At 52.3% G+C, this 18,299-nt stretch overlaps 1 protein-coding gene across 5 annotated transcripts in view; it reads left to right on the top strand.

The window, feature by feature from the left end:
• Nucleotides 1-18,299, top strand: part of Abr (ABR activator of RhoGEF and GTPase) — a 142,398-nt gene that overhangs the window by 111,720 nt on the left and 12,379 nt on the right. Inside the window, exon 1 of one of the 5 annotated variants that reach the window (XM_021213617.2) lies at nt 10,016-10,372. The exons of the other annotated variants lie outside the window; for them this stretch is intronic. Coding sequence (XP_021069276.1) covers nt 10,211-10,372 — 162 coding nt within the window. The 5' untranslated portion in view covers nt 10,016-10,210. Of the gene's footprint in view, nt 1-10,015; nt 10,373-18,299 lie in introns of those variants that run through there. 5 annotated transcript variants of the gene reach the window in all.

Below are 18,299 nucleotides of genomic sequence, written 5' to 3'. Positions count from 1 at the left end.
GCAGGAATGTGTAGGGAGTGGGCCAGGAAATTAAGGCATCCAGCTTGTGCTGAACAGGAGGGGCTGTGAGCCAGGCAGGTGGGAGGGAGGAGAAGGGGTGAACAAAAGAAGATGGCCTACGGGGCCTAAGGCCATCCAATCTTGAGGACAAAGAGACCAAGACCACAAAGGGTGAATGACAGGCCTGCCTTCACATAGGTTGCCTGTGGTTCAGGGACCTCCATCCAAAGTCAGCGAAGCTTTTGATTGGCCGCTGGCCGGATAAGTAAATGACAGTACAGGTAGAATGCAGACAGTGTGTGATTTCAAGGCCACTGCCTTTTGCCACTGAAATTCATTGAAATACCCTACCAGCTTGTTCCATCCCTCTTGCAGGCTGCGGAATTATCCCTTTCTTTTCGGACCCCCAGAGTCATTCCTTGTGGATTTTCTGTACAGCCACCGCACTATCTACCTCTCCCTGCTGGTTTGCCCATAGCCCAGCTCAGCCTGAAGCATCCTCCATTAGCTTGCTTTGGTTCCCTGCTCCCAGGGGGACTCCTCTGTGTTTATCCTGGTCTATTTCTAACTATACCATTCCAGACTCCAGATGTGATCTCCCCAACTGTTGTCTGATTAGCATATTCCCAGGGTCCAACCAGTCAAAGCTAGCTGGGTCTGAAGGGGAAAGGCAAGCAAGCCAGGGTGATTTTATGACTGGGCCATTTAAAGAGATCAGAGCTCTTATAAATGGAGGAAGTCACGAAGGCCAGTCTCTACCTTCAGTGCCCAAATCGGCAAATCTGGCAGTATTTAAACACTTTTAAACACCCCCCTCCCATCCCCATACAGGAACTCATGTAACCCAATCTGGCCTCAAATTCTCTGTGTAGCCAAGGCTGGCTTTGAACTCCTGATCTCTTGCATCTTGCGTCTGTCACCCGAGTGTAGGATTATAGGAATGTGCCACTGTGCCCTACTTAGCCCTCTGTATTGTTTTACACTTATTTATTTGTTCTGTGAGGAAAGAAGGGTAGGAGGGAGTGCTCTTGCCACAGCACACCTCTATAGGTCAGAGGACAACCTGTGGGGAATCCATCCACAGGTTTTCTTGTATCCATCACCCCTGTGTGGCTTTGAAACATTTTACCTTCTCTGGCAGCTGTAAACCCATTAAACTAACTGCCTTCTCCCCTCCCCCTGCCTCCATGGCAACCACCATTCTCCTCTGTATTTGACTACTTATCATAAGGCCTTCAGGGTTCATGCACATCCCTTTCCTTTTCTTCCCTTTCCTTCCTTTTAAGGGCTCAATAATAGTCCACTATTATTGGATATATTGTATCTGTGGACACTGGCATTTGCTCCACCCTTAGACTCTGACAGTTTTAAGCTTAGTCTTTGGAGCTGGAGATTTCAAAGTCTCCTTTTGAAACTTCATGTATGCTTTTTACTTCCAGCTGCTAAACAACAGCAGAGCCCAGGGACCCGGGGTCACAGCTAGGAGCTTGGTGTGGTTAAGCCCCCTCTGATCCGCCCCCTAGGGAGGGAGCACCTCTGATCCGCCCCCTAGGGAGGGAACACGCCTGGCTCCTTTCCTTTCTTCCCTCAGCCCTCCTCCCCATCCTCCCTTGGGCAGTTACTGAGTGTGGTACCCTGAAACTTGAGACTGTGGGAAGAGCCCTGGGCTGTGGGGCAGAGAAATAATTCCTGGTTCTGTGGCTTCTTGGCCCCTGGGTTTCTTCATCAGCTAAGTGGGAATTACCCCACCCCTCACTGCCGTCTTGTAAGATGCAGGTTATGGAATCTACCCAGAGGAGCAGGTCAGAGCTCCGTGTGCACATCCTGCACATCCGTTCATGTTTCCCTGTTTTATCTGCATTTGTCGGCCTGCTGGGCACCCTGTAAAGACAAGCACTGAGAGCGGGACTTGACAGTGTAGTAAAGAAACCATGAGAGGATTTGCTCCTTCGGCCTGCCTTGAAGGGGCTTTGAGGCCAGACAGATCCGAGCTCCGTCTTGCTCCTTCTGGTCATTATCTGGGAGACTGGGCTGAGTTGCTCCAACTTCTGTAGGCTCAGTTTTTTTGTAATTTGGGTTGTGATGAGAACTGAGTGTGAAAGCCCGTGAGGGATGAGGAGGGTCTTTTATTCTAAGAGGGCAGGTTCAGCTCCCTACTCCAGAAATTCTGGGTATACCTTGTCAAGAAGTCCCCTCCTGAGGGTGCTACCTGCAAGTGTCCTTCGCATTTGAGCTGGGGTGCCACATCAGGATCTGTTGTCTTGAGGTGACAGAGCTGTGATGGAGGATCTGAGGTGGCCCTGCCCCACACAGAGCAGCTGGGCTCTTCTCCTAGAGCTGCTCTCAGTTGGCTCAGGGCACCGTGCGAGGAGCCCTGAACAAGGGACCTTTGTCAGCTACAGGAGAGCTGCTTCTGGTCTCAATTACTGTGCAGAGTGAGAGAGCTTAGAGGGAGTCTGGGTGGGGAGCCTGCTGGAACAGGAGTGAAGGCTTCCCCCAGCCGCCTCCTACCCTCCTGTGTCCCTAAGTAACTCTCTCTAATGGCCCCGTGGGCAGTTCTTGCCCTGGTAGCCTGCTTCTGGGACATTGACCCATGTGACCTATAGTCCTTCTCTGAACTCCTTCACTCTCTGTCCTGTTTGTCCACTAGGCCTTGTTTATAAACTCGATGACCACAGCCAGGTCCCTGTTCCCTGGTGGAGGGCATGGTTTTTTAACTAATGGAAGTTGGTAGGGGTTGGGGGGGGGGGCTTGGTCAGTGGCCCTTCCCTCCTGTTTTTTGTTTTTGCTTTTTAGTTTTTCAAGACAAGGGTTTCTCTGTTTAGCCTTGGCCATCTGAGAACTCCCTCTGTAGACCAGGCTGGCCTTGAACTCACAGAGATCTGCCTACCTCCACCTCCGAGCGTTGGGATTAAAGGCGCACCACCCCCACCACCACCACTGCCTGGCCCCTTCTTTCCCTTTTATCCCACTACCCCAGCCCTTTAAGTCTCTTCCTGGCACACATCACAGCCTCTGGCTGCTCCCTGCTCTAGAACATAGGCATGGCCTCTGAAAGATGGACTCCCCTTACCTCCAGCCTGTGCCAGATATGAGTGTCCAGGGCTTGGTGCCTAAGAACGTCTGCCCCAAGTTCATGTTTTGTGGCCCTGCTGTCCGCTGCTCTCAGTGCTGCCCCGGGGAAATGGGTATGTGTGTGCTTTTCTTACAGTCCTAGAGTCACCTGGGGAGAGGAGGCTAAGGGTTTGCCCATTGTCTCAGACACCACCTCCTCCAGTGGTCTAGGGGGCTGGGACCCCTGTCCTGCCAGGGGCTCATGTCTGCTATTACAGACTCTTCCCCAGCCAGAGTCTTTAATACTTTTTCTTGTTTATCCAGGGTTTTTATTTTGTTTTGGTTTGTTTGTTTTTTGTTTGTTTAAAATAGGGTTTTTCTGTGTAACAGCCCTGGCTGTCCTGGAACTCGATTTGTAGACCAGGCTGGCCTTGAACTCACAAAGATATCCCTGCCTCTGCCTCCCGAGTGCTAGGATTAAAGGTGGGTGCCACCGTATGACACTTGGCTCCTGTCACTCCAGGCAGGTCCTGAGGCCAGGCATGGAAAGGAGGTAGCATAGCAGCACGTTTGTCTTGGGGACAGGGCAGACCTGTGAGGGTGCAAACCTCAGCTAGGCTGCCTCTGTTGCCCATGTGTTCCTGATTTGGGGAACCTGGACCCTACCACTGTATCCTGGAAACAGGAAAGACAAGATGCATTTGACAGGACGTAGATGGGAGCCCCCTTCCTCCCTGCTCCTCTCTATTTGGGAATTCCATCTTGGCAGCAGGCTCGATGGCTCTCCTCTAGGCCCACTCTGAAGGTAGGAGACACACTGGGAAGCCAATCCAGAAAGCATCTTGCTACCTGCTGCCTTTAGGCGCTGAGAACACCCTCATAAACCCTGAGGGGTGTGTTGTTCTCTCAGCTCTGGTTCCTGGGCCCCGAGCCTCAGAGCCTCAGAGGCAGAAGGCAGTTTGATGCCAGCAGCTGACCTTGGATAACTCCCCCAGCTTGTCTTCTCAGACCTGGATGAACATCAGGAGCCCGCCCTTCAGGTGGGGCTTGCTGCTTTGCCTTCCTAGAAATCAAAGTAGTCAATCTGATGCCTACTCTGATCTGTTACAAAAGCTTTAAGAAAAGGACTCAGGCAAATTCCACGGAATTCTCTTGAGTTATAGCCGAGGCTGCCTTTGAGTGTCAATTCCGGGTATCCATAGAGTGGGGTCTGCTGCCTTCAGTGGCGATGACAGTGTGGATACTGCGCTAGCTATTGGGCTAGGCCTCACGCTGGGAAATGAAATACCTGGTTGCATGCTCGCACCATGTGCAGCCTGCCCGTACCTTGAGTAGCTTTGGGGCAGACCCAGTGACTTGAGTTTGGAGATGGCCTAGAAAACACCAGTCTGCATGAATGGATGGGCTCAGTGTTAGCTCACTGGAGGTAAGAGGCACTTAACGTTTTCCCAAAGTGAAGCTAAGAGTTGAGTTCTGAATCAAATAGTCTACTTAAGAATAAAAGCTGCTAATCGAGGCAGGGCATGGTAGTGCCGACCTGTTATCCCAATGCTCGGGAGGCAGAGGCAGGCAGATCTCTGTGACTTCAAGGCCAGACTGATGTACATAGTGAGTCCCAGGCTAACCAGAACCTACAGAGTGAGATTCTGTGTCCAAAAAGAAGGGGAAGAAAAGTTCCTAATCTCCAAAATTCCCCACCTCATCTACCCTGAGGGGGACTGAGGGCCAATGGCTGCTGTCAAAGGAAACTGCATTTCTCTTAAGAACTGTTGTCACTGCTCAACTTTGGACCATAGACACTGGAAAGGAGATCAAAGGCCTCTGGTTCAGCCTGTAGAGCTTGGGAAGTTGCAGCAGGGATGTGCATGGCCCTGAGATAGCTGAGGACTAGAGGACAGAGCCATGGGTCCCCTGTCCAGTCTCAGCAGACTCACCACTCCTCGGCTTGCTTTTTTTGAATCTGACTGGGTGGTCGGAAGACTGGAGTATAACATTTCATTTGGTGGGCTGGAGACAGTTCCGCAGTTAGGGGCTCTTAGCCCTCAGTTCCCGACGCCCCTGTGGTAACACACAACTGTCTGCAGCTCTAGTTCTAGGATATCCTCTACTGTGGTGTGGCCTGGGAGGCCCCATGTGTCCCAAGCACACCTCTGGAGTCCTCTACCACTGACAAGGAACAGGCAAGTGGCCCGGGGGTGGGGGTGGGGAGGGGTTGTCCTGGCTGCTGCTGGTGTCCTGTCCTGAAGTCAGGGTAGGGTAGATGGGTATGTAGGGATGGAATAGGTGTTTTTCCCACCCCGTCCCTGGGTGGATTTAGTAGTTCTGAATGACCAAAATGTTCCCAGAGGCTCAAGCGGATTTTCCACCCTTTCCACGGTCAAATGTGCCGTGAGAAACACAAGGAGTTGCCAGGGACATGCTGTCCGTCCAATCTTTCCACAGAACATAAGCTCTTAGACTATTTCAGCACCTCCTGTCACTGACTGCCACTGGGAACCCTGGGAACAGCCACCTGAGGTGGTAAGGCAGGGTGAAGAGGGTCTGCCAGGGAATCAGTGCTTTGGACCATCCACTCTCCAAGAACCAGTGCAGGCTTCTGAGGAGACAGCAGGAGGGCATGCCACCTTGGGTGGGCTGGGTAGGTTTTTCATCTTAGCTACAGTGTGTGTTTTAAACTTGGACCCATCCTGGAACCTGCTCCCAACCCTTTTACCCTGGACATCTATCTGTAACTACGCATACCTGTTAGGAACAAAGAACTGAGGTGCCAGAGCTGAAATTGCTATAACCCCTTACACAGCTGTTTGTCAGGCATGAGAAAGGCTCTCGAGGAGCTTTGGAGCCTGGGAGGGGAGCAGGTGCCCTGATTGCTTCAGGTGCCCTGATTGCTTCTGTTGAGTCAGGGCAGGGGGTAGCCACTGGGGAGTGGCCTGGTTGCTGTTAGGCTAAGTTCTGCTTTGAGCTCTAAGAAGACCTCTGCCCAGCATGTAGTCAGCATCTATTCAGTGGTGAATGAGTAAATGAGCCAAAAGGTAGCTTCTTGGCTTAGCTGTTATTGGCTCCTTGTTGACTTTGAGCTAGGAGTTACCATTGCTGGGCCTAGTGAAGGCCTGAACAGAGAAGACAGGAAGGACTTACTAGTGGATGGTAGCCTTAGAAACAACTTAGAAAAGCCCCTTGATTTCTCTCTGGACAGACCACTGACTATCAGCCTGTGTGTTTAGCTAGTATGGCGTCTTAGTTAGGGTTACTATCACTGTGATAAAACACCATGACCAAAAACAATTGGGGAAGGAAAAGCTTACACTTTCAAATCTCTGTTCCTCATTGCAGGAAGTCAGGGCAGGAAGCTGGAGGCAGGAGCTGGTGCAGAGGCCATGGAGGGGTGCTGCTTTCTGGCTTGCTCATCATAGCTTGCTCAGCCTGCTTTCTTATAGAACCCAGGACCACCAGCCCAGGGTGCACTACCCTGAACGGGATGGGCCCTGCCCCATCAATCACTAATTAAGAAAATGCTCTACAGGCTTGCCTGTAGCTGGATCTGATGGAGGCGTTCTCTCAATTGAGATTCCCTCTTCTCTTCTCAAGTGACTTTAGCCTGTGTCAAGTTGACATAAAACTATCCAGCACAGATGGGTACCTACCAACATAAAAGCACACAGGAACGTGGGGACCAGCAAAGCCATCCATGTGGAGAGCCCAGGACCCTCTCCTGGTCTCCCCAACCCCATTTCCCATTTTTCCCTTGTGATGTGCCATGTCACCCCCCTGCTGGCATGGCCTCTCTGGAGCCAGTGTTTGTCTTCAACCCTCTACTGTACAGTAACCTCAGCCTGCCTTGCCTCCATCAGCATCTGCCTTCCAAGTCTGTTCCTTTGGGCCTCTGCCATGCTGCTCTCTTGAGACTCAGGGGCTCCCTTCCTTACCCTTATTCCCCCAGGGTCCTGTGCTTTACCTGGGATTCTCAGAGTAGTCTCCTTGGGGTAGCCTTCCCCCATCACTCTTGAGTAAGGGTTGGAGTTCCAGGCAGGGACGGGGAGAGATGAGAGTCGTTCTGAGAAAACAGGTTACCCTAGAGAGACAGCCTGGGGTTCTGAGAAAGAACCTCCTCCTGTGTTCATGGCGGGGCAGGGGCAGGGTAGTGCTGCGGAAGACCCTGCGTCTCTGTGGGAGTCCCAGCCAGTGTTTCAGGCTGGGCATTATCCCCCGTTGACCTCTTTTCCCTCAGCAATGCCCCACCGCCGACCACTTAACCCAGTTTTGCCTCAGTCACATCTGGGCCAATTAGAGGGGTCCCCCTCTCTGCATATAGCCAGGGTCCTATCCACCTCCCCCTAGGGACAGCTACTCTTTGCTCTGGCCAAGAGCCAAGGGAAGGAATGAGGGAGAATGTGACCGTCCACCAGAGATGTTTTTAATTCCGAAGGCAGTGACATCTGTTCATGTGTGAAGGCCTTACCACCCAAGCTCTGTTTATCCAGACACAGGGGCCCTGGGTGTCCTCAGAGGCGGCTCTGCCAGGTGTGGCTGAATGGAAAGGGAGGACACAGTGGGAGGGGATGTGATTACTTCCTGGGTGGCCAGGCTGGTGTGAGCCTTGCCTCGATAGAGCAGAGATGAGGACCATCTGATTGTCTGCTGAGACCACGCTCTTCAGACTGCTGCTTTTGAGGGACTTACTAGGACATCATCTTGCAAAGCTCTTCCTCTACCCAGCTCCTAGGCCACAGGTTTCAGGAAGGAATGAGTCAGGCTTGGAGAAGAGAGGGCAAGTCTGTGCTGTCCCCAGAGGAAGGCTCCAATCCTCGAGGAGGAAAGGAAAGCTGAGTGTCTCCGGGGAAGAGGCTCCCAACTCAACCATCCATCTGCTAAGCACTGTGATCACCATGGAGACCAGCTGGCCAATGCTCATCCAATCTGAGCTTGCTTTACCCAGCCGAGTGTTGAGCCTGGGGTTCTTAAGACAGACAAGTGTAGGACTTTGGGAACAGGATTTATCCTGTCCCCTTTCTCCCCCACACCAGTGGTGGGGAGCTTTACACCGGTCCCCAGACTGTACTCTGTGTCGTGTGACCCATCTAGAGGGAAGAGAACCTTAGGAATTCAATGTCAGCTGTTCTGAAGTTAACCAGCCAGCACCAGATACCAGCTGTGTCTGCCTTGGGTGAATGAGGTGAGCAGTTCAGATGGTGCCTCCTCAGCTAGTTACACAACCAGCCATTGCACCTTTTGTGAAGGGATGCTGAGCTAAGCAGGGACCTGTGGAAGGGATGGAGTGGCTTTACCCATGCTTATAGTGCCTCATCCCACAAAGCATCCCTCATTCCCTCCAGCTGAAATTGATCTTTCTCTCCACTTCTACAGCACTCCATCCTCACTGTCCTGGTGGTATGACCTTGGGTTTCTTGAAGGCAGAGAGAGGACACTTCTGTCCTCATATGCCACATAGTGGGTCCACAGAAGCTCTTCTGCTTCCTGTTGGCAGTTACGTTCCATTCCCTCCCTGCCTACCCTAGGCTGGCAGTTTGTCACCGTTGGCTTTTGGTTCATCTGATTCCTCAACCCCTACTCTAGGGTCAGGCACTTAGCCAGTCCCTCTTCATGAAACCTGAGGCCTTAGCCCAGGTAGAACTCAGAGTGTCACCCATAGCACTCCAAGTATCATTCCTTCTAAGTGAGGAGGGCAGAGTTCCTACACTAAGCTGAGGCTACTTTAGTGACTCCATTTCCCCAGATGTGGAGTGAGAGCGTTTGTTCTTCATATGGTTGGAGGCATGTTTTTTTTTTTTTTTTTTTTTTAGTCTACACAGAGAAAGGAGAGAGTCAGTGTGGTGCCAGAAAGGTGCCAAAGGCAGAAGCAGAAAAGTTTAAGGACTGTCCCTGGTTGAGACCCAGCAGGGGTATTCAGAGGGCCAGGACTGGTTCAACAAGAGCTTGCTGGACATGATGCCACACACTGTTTATCTAGCACTCAGGAAACTGAAGCAGGTTGATCTCTGAGTTTGAGGCTGGCCTGGTCTGCGTAGCCAGTGCTACATTAAGAGACCCTGCCTCAGAAACAAAGAACAGCAACAAACTCCGAGCGAGCACTTACTAATTGTCTTCCAAGGTACTGCAGTTGCCCCTGTGCTGTTGGACATCCTCTGCCCCTTGTAGCAAAGGTCTTTGTTGGTGAGATGTCCAGGGCTGTAGCTGCAAACAGCACCAGAGGAGCACCTCCATGTTAGTGGAGGAGCACCTCCCCGCCAGACATCCTTGACCAGAGTCACATTTGCTTTCACAAAGCCCTCGGTGAGGGTCACAGGGACCTTAATACCTGCTGGGGCAGCCGCAGATGGCCTCTTTATTCTGTACATTTGCCATTGGAGACTTGGGAGAATAAACGGGTGGCTGGCCCTGTCACCAAGTTGGGACTGAGGAACTTGCCTTAGAGCAGGAATTGAGTGGGTAGGGGAGTGGAACTCCAAAGCAGTCCTTTGCAAGGGAGGTGGGCAGCTCTTCGTGGCCAGAGGCAGCTTTTACCCAAAACAGTGGCCCCTGGAAGTCTCCACAGGCTTGGTCTCAAACTTCCTTGATACCTACCCAGGCGCCAGGAGCAGCCTGGTGGTGAAGGAGTTAAAAGTAACTGGCTTGTGTTTAGCTTCCGGATAAACTTTGTTTAGGAGAGACTAGAAGGAGAGGTAGAGGGTGGGTGAGGAGAAGCCCTGGCATGCCAAGAGTTAAACCCCAGGCCTGCGTGGTTTTGGAGGGGCAGCTCCAGAGACCTTTTTTGAGTCACTTCTTTCGGTAGGGCGGTAATGTTGTGCGCACTGCCTGCAGCCGGCTGTGGTGCTCTCGCAGTTCGCACTCTGTGTCCCAGGATCTGCAGCTCATAGGAGAGGGCAGCAGGCTGCCTGCGGGAAGGCACTGGGCCCTGGTGGTGCCTCAGACTCTGCCGCTTCCCGGCTGCAGTCTCCAGGGAGGGGGGAGGAGGAGGAGGAGGAGGACGCAGAGGGAGGGGAGGAGAAACCGGAGGCCCACACCCGCTGCTTTGGGACTGCTCCACTAACAGTCCGACTAAGCACTCGGGCGGGCGCAGACAGCAGCTCTCTCCAGAGCCGCTTGTGCGCGTCTCCACCTTTCTGCCTGGATCTGGCCCGGCAGGCTGGCCGCCGGCATGACAGACATCCTGCCTCAGCCGGACTGCAGCCTGAAAGCAGTGTGCGAATCCCTGGAGCACTGCTGTCTGGATCAGCTGGAGGAGCCGGGGAGCAAGCGAACGCCCAATACTGGCGCCCGACTCTGGGGCAGAGTGCGCAGTAAGCTGCTTCGCCACAAGGTGCTAGCAGGGGCAGGTTGGATGGTGGAGGGCTGAGCGGCTGGCTGTGGGAGGTCTAGGGGCTGCTGGGACACTCTGTCTACCTCTGCATTACTGCTCCTGCTGGATCCTAGAAGTCCCGAGACAGAGGTTGGACTATGGGTATGCTTTAAGTGCTTGGACTTAGTGATGAGTGGCAGCCCCCACCCTAACCCTGGATGCCTCTTCTGCATCTGTCCTGGCTCAGCAGAGGGGGGTTTGTCTCCTGTGCAAGTAGACTCCGCTTGGCTTCCTCCTGAATATAAACTGGCAGAAATAGAAGTAGATAGGCAGCCTCCCCGGATCTCATTGTCCGCCACAGCCCAGCACAGGCTAGCCCCAGCCGTCTTTTGTGGACATCAGTTCTCTATCCCTTTGCTGAGGAGCATCTCAACATGCTCTACTGTGTAAGGTTTTGTGTGTGTGTGTGTGTGTGTGTGTGTGTGTGTGTGTGTGTGTGTGTGTGTGTAAGCTGAAAGGATCTTTACCACCAGGCAGGAAGGACTGTGGTGGAGAGGGAATAATGTGCTAAGTCTGGGGGCTGTCTGGGGACCACCCAGACAACTGCTGGACTGATGCCGACTGGGCATCCAGCAACTCACACAGCATGCCAGGGGGTTCCTGACCAAGCTATGCCAGGGCAAGCTGCCTACAGGGTCTTGCCTACAGCCCCAGACCTGAGTTGGGATTAAAGTCTGAGATGGACACTGACTGTCCTACATCTGGGCAGACTGCCTTGGAGCTGGCTTTAGGCCCTGGCATCAGGCAGCCAAGGAAAAGCCAGACCCAGTGCCTAGCACACAGTAAGTGCTTGATAAGGCCACAGATCAGATCAACCGCCTGAGTTGTTCCACGGTGGCGGTCCTGGCTGGCCAGAGCCTTCGTCATCCTTCAACTTAGTGACTGACATGGAGTCTGATGGAACTTAGAAGTCTCCCAAAGCTCAGAGCTAGACCCTTGGCTAAGATCTGTGCCAGTCAGCACATGCCGAGAGGGGTGCTCTTGGGCCCATTGGCTCCTGTTTGGTTTGATCTCTGGCCAGTGAGGCATAGTTGACCCTGTAGAGGTGACATCAGTCCTGGAAAGTGCTGGGTAGGGAAGCAACTTGAGCTGTCCTGCCTGGGCCCCTGTGTCACCTTCAGTCTCCCTGAGGACCAAGCAAGCAGAACCCTACTGTCCCCAGCATCTACCAGAGCCCCTCTATGCTGAGGCAGCTGTTTGTTGCAGGCAGCTTGGAGCCATCCCCATCCCCTCACCTCGGTCTTGCTGAGGCCAGCAGACACCAGCTCAGAACACATCATTCCCAAACCTCACGGTTGGCAAGAAAGTACCATAGCAGGTTCCCGACCTAAAACTAGCCAGAGTTTTGCAGCCTACCTGCCACCCCGGGTACCAGGCAGGTAGGGTTAAAATTCTAAACCTTGAAACCCACACTTTAGTTTTCCTTTCATTTGTGGCTGACAAAACAGAACCACTGTAGGAACTCACTGGCTGGCTTAGCTCTCAGCGGTATCTAACAGTGTCTGCATCTCATGTGATCTCTGGCCAGCCAGGTGCTGGACTGCTGAGCCTGTTGGCATCAATGCAACTGCAGGGTGGCTGTGCTGCAGGGCTGTGCTTTGTAGTTGGTGATTCAGTCCCCTAGCACATGCTGTGTGATAAAGTGTGTCAGTGTCATGGACCCTGTAGGTGACAGAGGGACATCACCCTCCTGAGCCTGCTTCACTGCATAGGCCAGAGGGTGGGGGCGAGGCCTGTTCTTCCCTTCCTTCTGCAGCCTACTTATTTCACCATGGCTCACTGCCAGGCTATGGGTTCTGAGATTAGGTAGGACTTCAGGTGGGCTGGGGGACAGGTTCTGCCTGGTCTGGCGGGGGGGGGGTCGGGGAGGGCACCTTATTAACTCACTAACTGTGCCCTAAGGATTTGATGTCATTCATGCTGAGCTATCTGTGGCCTTCCTGTTCCCCTCTAGCCATTAAAAGCCAGAGGAGGGGTGACTCATCTGGGACCCCACACTGGGGCTGAAGCATCTGTTCTCATAGAAAGGTCCTGGTGTTAAAACGGAGCTTTTGAAATGGTGTGAAACCTGTTTGCTGGAGGAGCAGAGGCGGAGGTGCAGGGACTTTCCTAGGGGCAGGGCTGGAATCGGTTACTTTTGTCCTCGCAATCAGTTCTGGGGCTGAAGCCTCATTCTAGGCCCCAGCTTGGCAGTTGGTTTGTTGTGCAAGCATTTAGCAGGGGACACACGTGGCATTTGGCTTTGTGGGTTCTGCCAGGGCGTGCAGTATTTAACTTGCATTTCAATTTGCCTTCTTTTCTTCTTTTTTTTTTCCCCCTTCTCCAATCATATTCAAGTAGAGTAAGCTCAGGAGCTTACCCTTCTTCCTATCCTGCCTGGGTCTATATTCTTAGGTTGAACCTGTGAGGGGGAAGGGATTGAAGGAAGAATTCCATTCCTAATCCTAGAACAGCCAAAGGTTTTAATAGGGCCCCTTGTGGAAATCATAGAGGCAAAGTAAGAGGCCCAAAGCAAAGCCAGGCCAGAGACATTTGTCTAGTGAGGAAATCAAGACTCTTACTGTTTCTCTGCACTCAGGACAAAGATGCTTCTCATTCAGACCAGGCCAGATGCTGGCCAGAAGTGGAGATGCAGGCTGAACGAAGAGACAAGGGAGCTAGGGCAAGCTTCTGGGCCTTTATCTCTGCCTCAGAGAATGGCTATGTGGACCTGAGAAGGCCGGGCTTTTGAAGAGCTTCTCTTGACAAGACGGAGGCTGATGTTGCTAAATGTACCTGCCCTATGGTGGCCAGTACCTCACCCTGCTGGCCTAGGGTCAGAGGTGGTACCCGAGAGAGGATGAGATACAGGACATCTTGAGGCCACTTGTCTGGGGTTTCTTAGAGCTTATGAGGACAGTAGAAGAGGGTTCCGTTGTCAGTTTGATTAGCCCAGCAGGGCAGCTCTTAGTCTCCTCTAGAGGGTCATTTAGATTGACAGATACTTCCAGCAGAGGTTTGTATATAACACGTATATCCCAAGACATTTATTTGGCCGTTTACTGACTGTTTCTGCCATTGAGGGTTCAAGGATATTGGATATTAGATACACATGTGTCCTGGGCTCATTCATTTATTATGGCTCTGAACGTCAAAAAAGACCTTAACTCTGTGTGTGGTGGCACAAGCATGTAATACTAGCCTTCAAGGCTGAGACAGTAAGACCAACACATGTTTGAGTCTAGCCTGAGCTACATAATTAGCTATATATAGTAAGACCCTTTCTGAGAAAGGAGAAAAGATTTTAAAAACGTCTGCACTAGAAACACCCTGGCTGTGGCTGTCTGCTGCTCCACCCTGCTGCCATCCTCCCTAAATCCTTATTAGCAAAGAGAAGGGACTTGAATTGTGTGCCTCTGCCATCCATGGACCCAAACACATCCCTGTGGTATTCCTTCCGCAGTAGACAAAAGAACAAAAGCCCCCACTCCAAGGACTAGAGGCCCCTGACACATCTTTCTCCTAGACCTCTGTGGGGCAAGAGCATGGTCAGACTAGCGGGCAGAAGTAGGTTTTGTATTCACACAGCCCTGTGCTTCCACCTCCTAGAGTAAGAAACCCTGACCTCTGGGACCATGTAAATAGTCTCTCAACTCTACTTCTCCCATCTTTCCACTGAGCTTGACTCTGAATATTTGATGTTCTTTAGCCCCACCCAGATGTAGAGCCGCTACAACGTGCTGTCTCACAGGATTCATGCACCCAGAGGTGGGAGTCCTTGTTCAGGGGAACTTGTGAAAGTTTTTGGCACCTGGCATATCTTAACTCTGAGCACTGTATGAGGTAGGTGCCAGGACACTATGGTTTCCTCCAGCATCTCTGAGCCTATACACAGGTTGACCAGTTGGCCCAGTTGGGCTTAGTGCCCTACATTTAGATGGCCTTGGACCAGGGATTGCTGAGCCTGCCAACCTAACTGATTCCTCAAAGGCCAGAATTCCTGGCACCCAGGGCTGTGGTAGCATCCAGATATAGTGAGGTCCCATGCTCATGAGGTCAGAGCTATTGGATGGCTTTAAGAAGGATCTCAGGAGCTGGTGAGATGGCTCAGTGGGTAAGAGCACCTGACTGCTCTTCCGAAGGTCTGAAGTTCAAATCCCAGCAACCACATGGTGGCTCATAACCATCCGTAACAAGATCTGACGCCCTCTTCTGGAGTGTCTGAAGACAGCTACAGTGTACTTACATATAATAAAAACAAATAAATCTTAAATATATAAAAAAAAATAAAAAGAAGGATCTCAGAAACATCTACAGGTGCAGGTGCTGTCTGGGGGGGTGTTGCCACATGTTGGAAAAAGGCACTCACGTGCAGGGACTCAGACCTCTGCCAAGTACCCCTCTGATGAGCTGGCAAGGGACTGTTTGTCTTCCTTTCCTCTGTCACAGCATGCTAGGGACAGGAAAGAGGCATTTGTGTTCTGTCAGCTCCCTAGTGGACACACAACCCCCACCTCCTGCTCCTGGGACCTGCCCAATGCTCAGAAGAAAGCCAGCATCGGTCTTTGGATTCTAGGATCTCTAGACCAGCTGCTCTATTCTTGGTCCCACAGGAGGGCCATAGGAGCTATTCCTGGGCTTCTGTGTATGTGTGTGTGTTGGGGGTGGGGGGGCTGGGAGGAGTCCCAGCTTAGCTTGAAACATGCTCTGAGACAGAATCTAGAAGCATCTCTATCCTGGACAATGACCCTTACTGTAGCCAGTGCAGTGGCGCCCACAACACACATTCCTATCAGGTGCTTGAGTACTGCACTTGACACTTTGGAGCCACCTTGGAGCACCCCAGACTCATGTGACAATGGCTTCTAGAGAAGAAAGGACTTCTAGGCTGGTAGGAGCCAAGGGACTTCCTTTTTTCAATCCTGGAAAAATAGTTTAACCTGCTGTAAGACCTTGGATAAATCTCTGCTGTCTGCCATCAGTGCAGTGAAGGGAGTGAGTGGGGGAATCTCTGTGAATCCAGCTCATATAATGATCCTGACTAGGACCAAATTCCTACTCCTGAGCTTTAAACTCTCCACAGGAGAGGTCACATGGCCAACCATTCACTGGATATGGGAGAAGAGAGGCAAACTGGAATGTGTGACTCCTGTCTTGAAGGAACCATGGTAGAAAGCTATTGCTGTCTCCATCCCCCATGTCCTGGAGCATAGGTGTTGATGGGAGTACCTCCTGTGTTCTGGTCCAAGGGATATGGAGGGACCCAGGTGGGGGAGAGGGGAAATGCCTGTTCTAAAAAAGTCAGTCAATAAGTAGGGTCATTTCAGACTGGGTGATTACAAAGAAAAGAACACGGGGAAGGGTTGAGAGGCTTAGCTGAAGGGGTTTTTTTTGAGGGGGTGGGTGCCGGGGGAGGCTTGGGTTTCCGTGACAGGGTTTCCGTGTAACAGCCCTCTCAGTCCTGGGACTCGCTTTGTAGACCAGTCTGGTTTCAAACTCACAGAGATCTACCTGCCTCTGCCTCCCAAGTGCTCGGATTAAAGGCGTGTACCACTATTCCCAGCTAGATAATCTAAAGGATGAACTTTTCATGGGTTTGACCACAAGAGATCTGGGGACAGTGAAGTCCAGACAAAGGAGCCTATGTGGCTGAAGCTCTAGGAGAGGTGTGTTCAAAAGCAGAAGGCCGCACAGAGTGGAGGGGACAAAATTGAAGGCATAAGGACTCGTCAGCATCAAGAAGGAAGCCATTAGAGCCTTTCGGCACAATTTAATAGTGTTGATGTGCCTTGAGCATGACCTGGGTACCAGGCATCAGCCTGTGAGGTAAGTGCTAGTGTTATCCGTGCCATTTTATATATGAGGGAATGGAAGCTTAGAGAGTGACCCAGATGATGTTATATGGTGCTTAGCAGAAGAGCTGGTTCTTAAATGCAGACAGCTTGGACCCTATATATAGGCTCTCACTCTACCAGCTGCCCCACTCTATGTGGCCTCCAAGGAGAAGCCCAGCACTCGCTCAGGCCCCGAGGCTGTTTCTCAGAAATCCAGTTGTCAGGGTCGTGTGGTCAGTGGATAACCTAGATAGGAACTCGTGGAGGCTCAAGGTTCCTACCCAGCTGCCTCGTGGATGGGGTGTGCCACCTGGCCCAGTATGCTGTGTCTCAAAGGGCCCAGGGATGCTGTTGATAACGTGTGTGGACATGAGACTCAGAGCAGATGTGAGGCTTGGGGGGGGGTGAGTCTGCTCAGAGCTACACAGTAAATTTCCAGTATCCCCATTTTCACTAGCAGTGGGATCTCTACCTAGAAAGTCGTCCTGGCCAGGGTGGGAGGTAAAGTCAGTTTCAGAAAAGGATTTTTATAATTCTTATCAAAGCATTGCAAGTCAATGGTTTGAGCCCGTGGTGGTCTTGCAGACCCCTCACATTCCAGCAGCAGCCAGGATGGAAGGCCCCTGGAATGCCTACTGCCCCGGCCACCGAGGTCTGCCTCTGCTGCTCTGGCCTTGACCATCTCCAGGCTGGGCCGTTGCCCCTGCCCTTGCTGCCCTGCTGACCTTGGGGTAAAAAGCTTGCTTTTCACTTGCAGCTCAGCCCTATGGTAAAATCCCCAGGCTGGCCATGAGTAGGTAAGGCCTTGGCAGAGCCACGGGGCTGGGGAGAGATGAAGGCCAGAAGCCGTCCAGTTTTGAGTTTTGTCTGTCTCTCCTTAAAGTTCAGCCATGCCCAGCCAGAGCCCACGAGTGTGGTCTACACAGTACAGGCTGCGGCCCTGGATGGAGCACTGGAAAAGGCAGGTTGCTGTGGAACTAAGAAGCTAACCTGGCTTCAATAAAAGCCTCATCCAGAGCTGCTAAACCCCTTCCATATGTGGGCCTTGGGAACTTGAGAGTTCTTGAGAGGGGGAGGGGAAGGGGGAAGAGGCAAAGGGGCCTCACCCGGGTGTCTTAGAGTCAGCCTGGGTAAACTTCAGCCACAGAGCACCTTCAGGGCAGCCTGGCTGGCCCTGCTGTACCTGTTCCAGGGGCAGAGGACTAGAGAGTCAGAGCTGGCTGGGCTTTACAGTGAGGCTGCCAGGCCACTGGAAAGATGAGGTGACAATTTCCTGAGCCTGACCCTGGTCTTTTCTGACCCAGTTGCTGAGCTGGAATGCAGCATGGAGGCCTGTTCCTCTGCCCTTCCCCGAGCTCAGCAGCCACGTTGACAGAATCTTAAGTGCCCTGCTGCAGGAAGGCGAGGCAGTCTCTTGGCAGATCCCTTTCAGACTGCCTGCCCTGCTGTGCCTCTCAGGCCTGTGGTATGTCCCAGTGACAGGCTGGCTTAGTTTCCCAGAGGATGCGGTCCTGAGCCTGTGACTACTTGGGAAGACAAGGTACAGCAACCCAAGACCACCACTGTGGCCCTTGGCGTCAGAGTCCTAGGAATCACACATGACTACAGCACACACGGTACCTAACTGGGTTGAAGGTCTCCAGGAACATCCAGACTCCAGGCTGCCTTTCATTTGGTACCTGTCAGCAGTCTGTTTTACTGAGGCCCTTGAGTCATGTGACGCTCCTGTGCAGCCTCTTAGCACAGCAGCTTTAGCACGCTGGATTTAATGCCCTTATTAAAGAACATTTCACTTTTATAAATCTCTAAAACAAGCTGTAGACTTTGAGGAGAGTCTGTTCCTTTCCAGAAAAGGGCAGTGGCGGGTCTCAGTCTCAGCAGGCCAAGGCAGAGAAGATGAGGAATGGTAGGCTGGTAGGAGCAGCTGCAGCGGGCAGGAGGTCAGGGGCTTGTGCAGGAGGCTGAGTTCCTCACAGCTTCTGCTCTGCAGTGCTGTGGCAATGGTAGAAGGGGTATCCTAAGAAAGGGGGTTTCGCTTTCAAAGGCGGGGACCTGGAGCCCTGTTGAGCATTGTC

This window comes from Mus pahari, chromosome 14 (genome assembly GCF_900095145.1).
Source record: "Mus pahari chromosome 14, PAHARI_EIJ_v1.1, whole genome shotgun sequence".
In the NCBI taxonomy this organism is placed as follows: Eukaryota; Metazoa; Chordata; class Mammalia; order Rodentia; family Muridae; genus Mus; species Mus pahari.
This window is presented reverse-complemented; position numbering and strand designations above follow the sequence as displayed.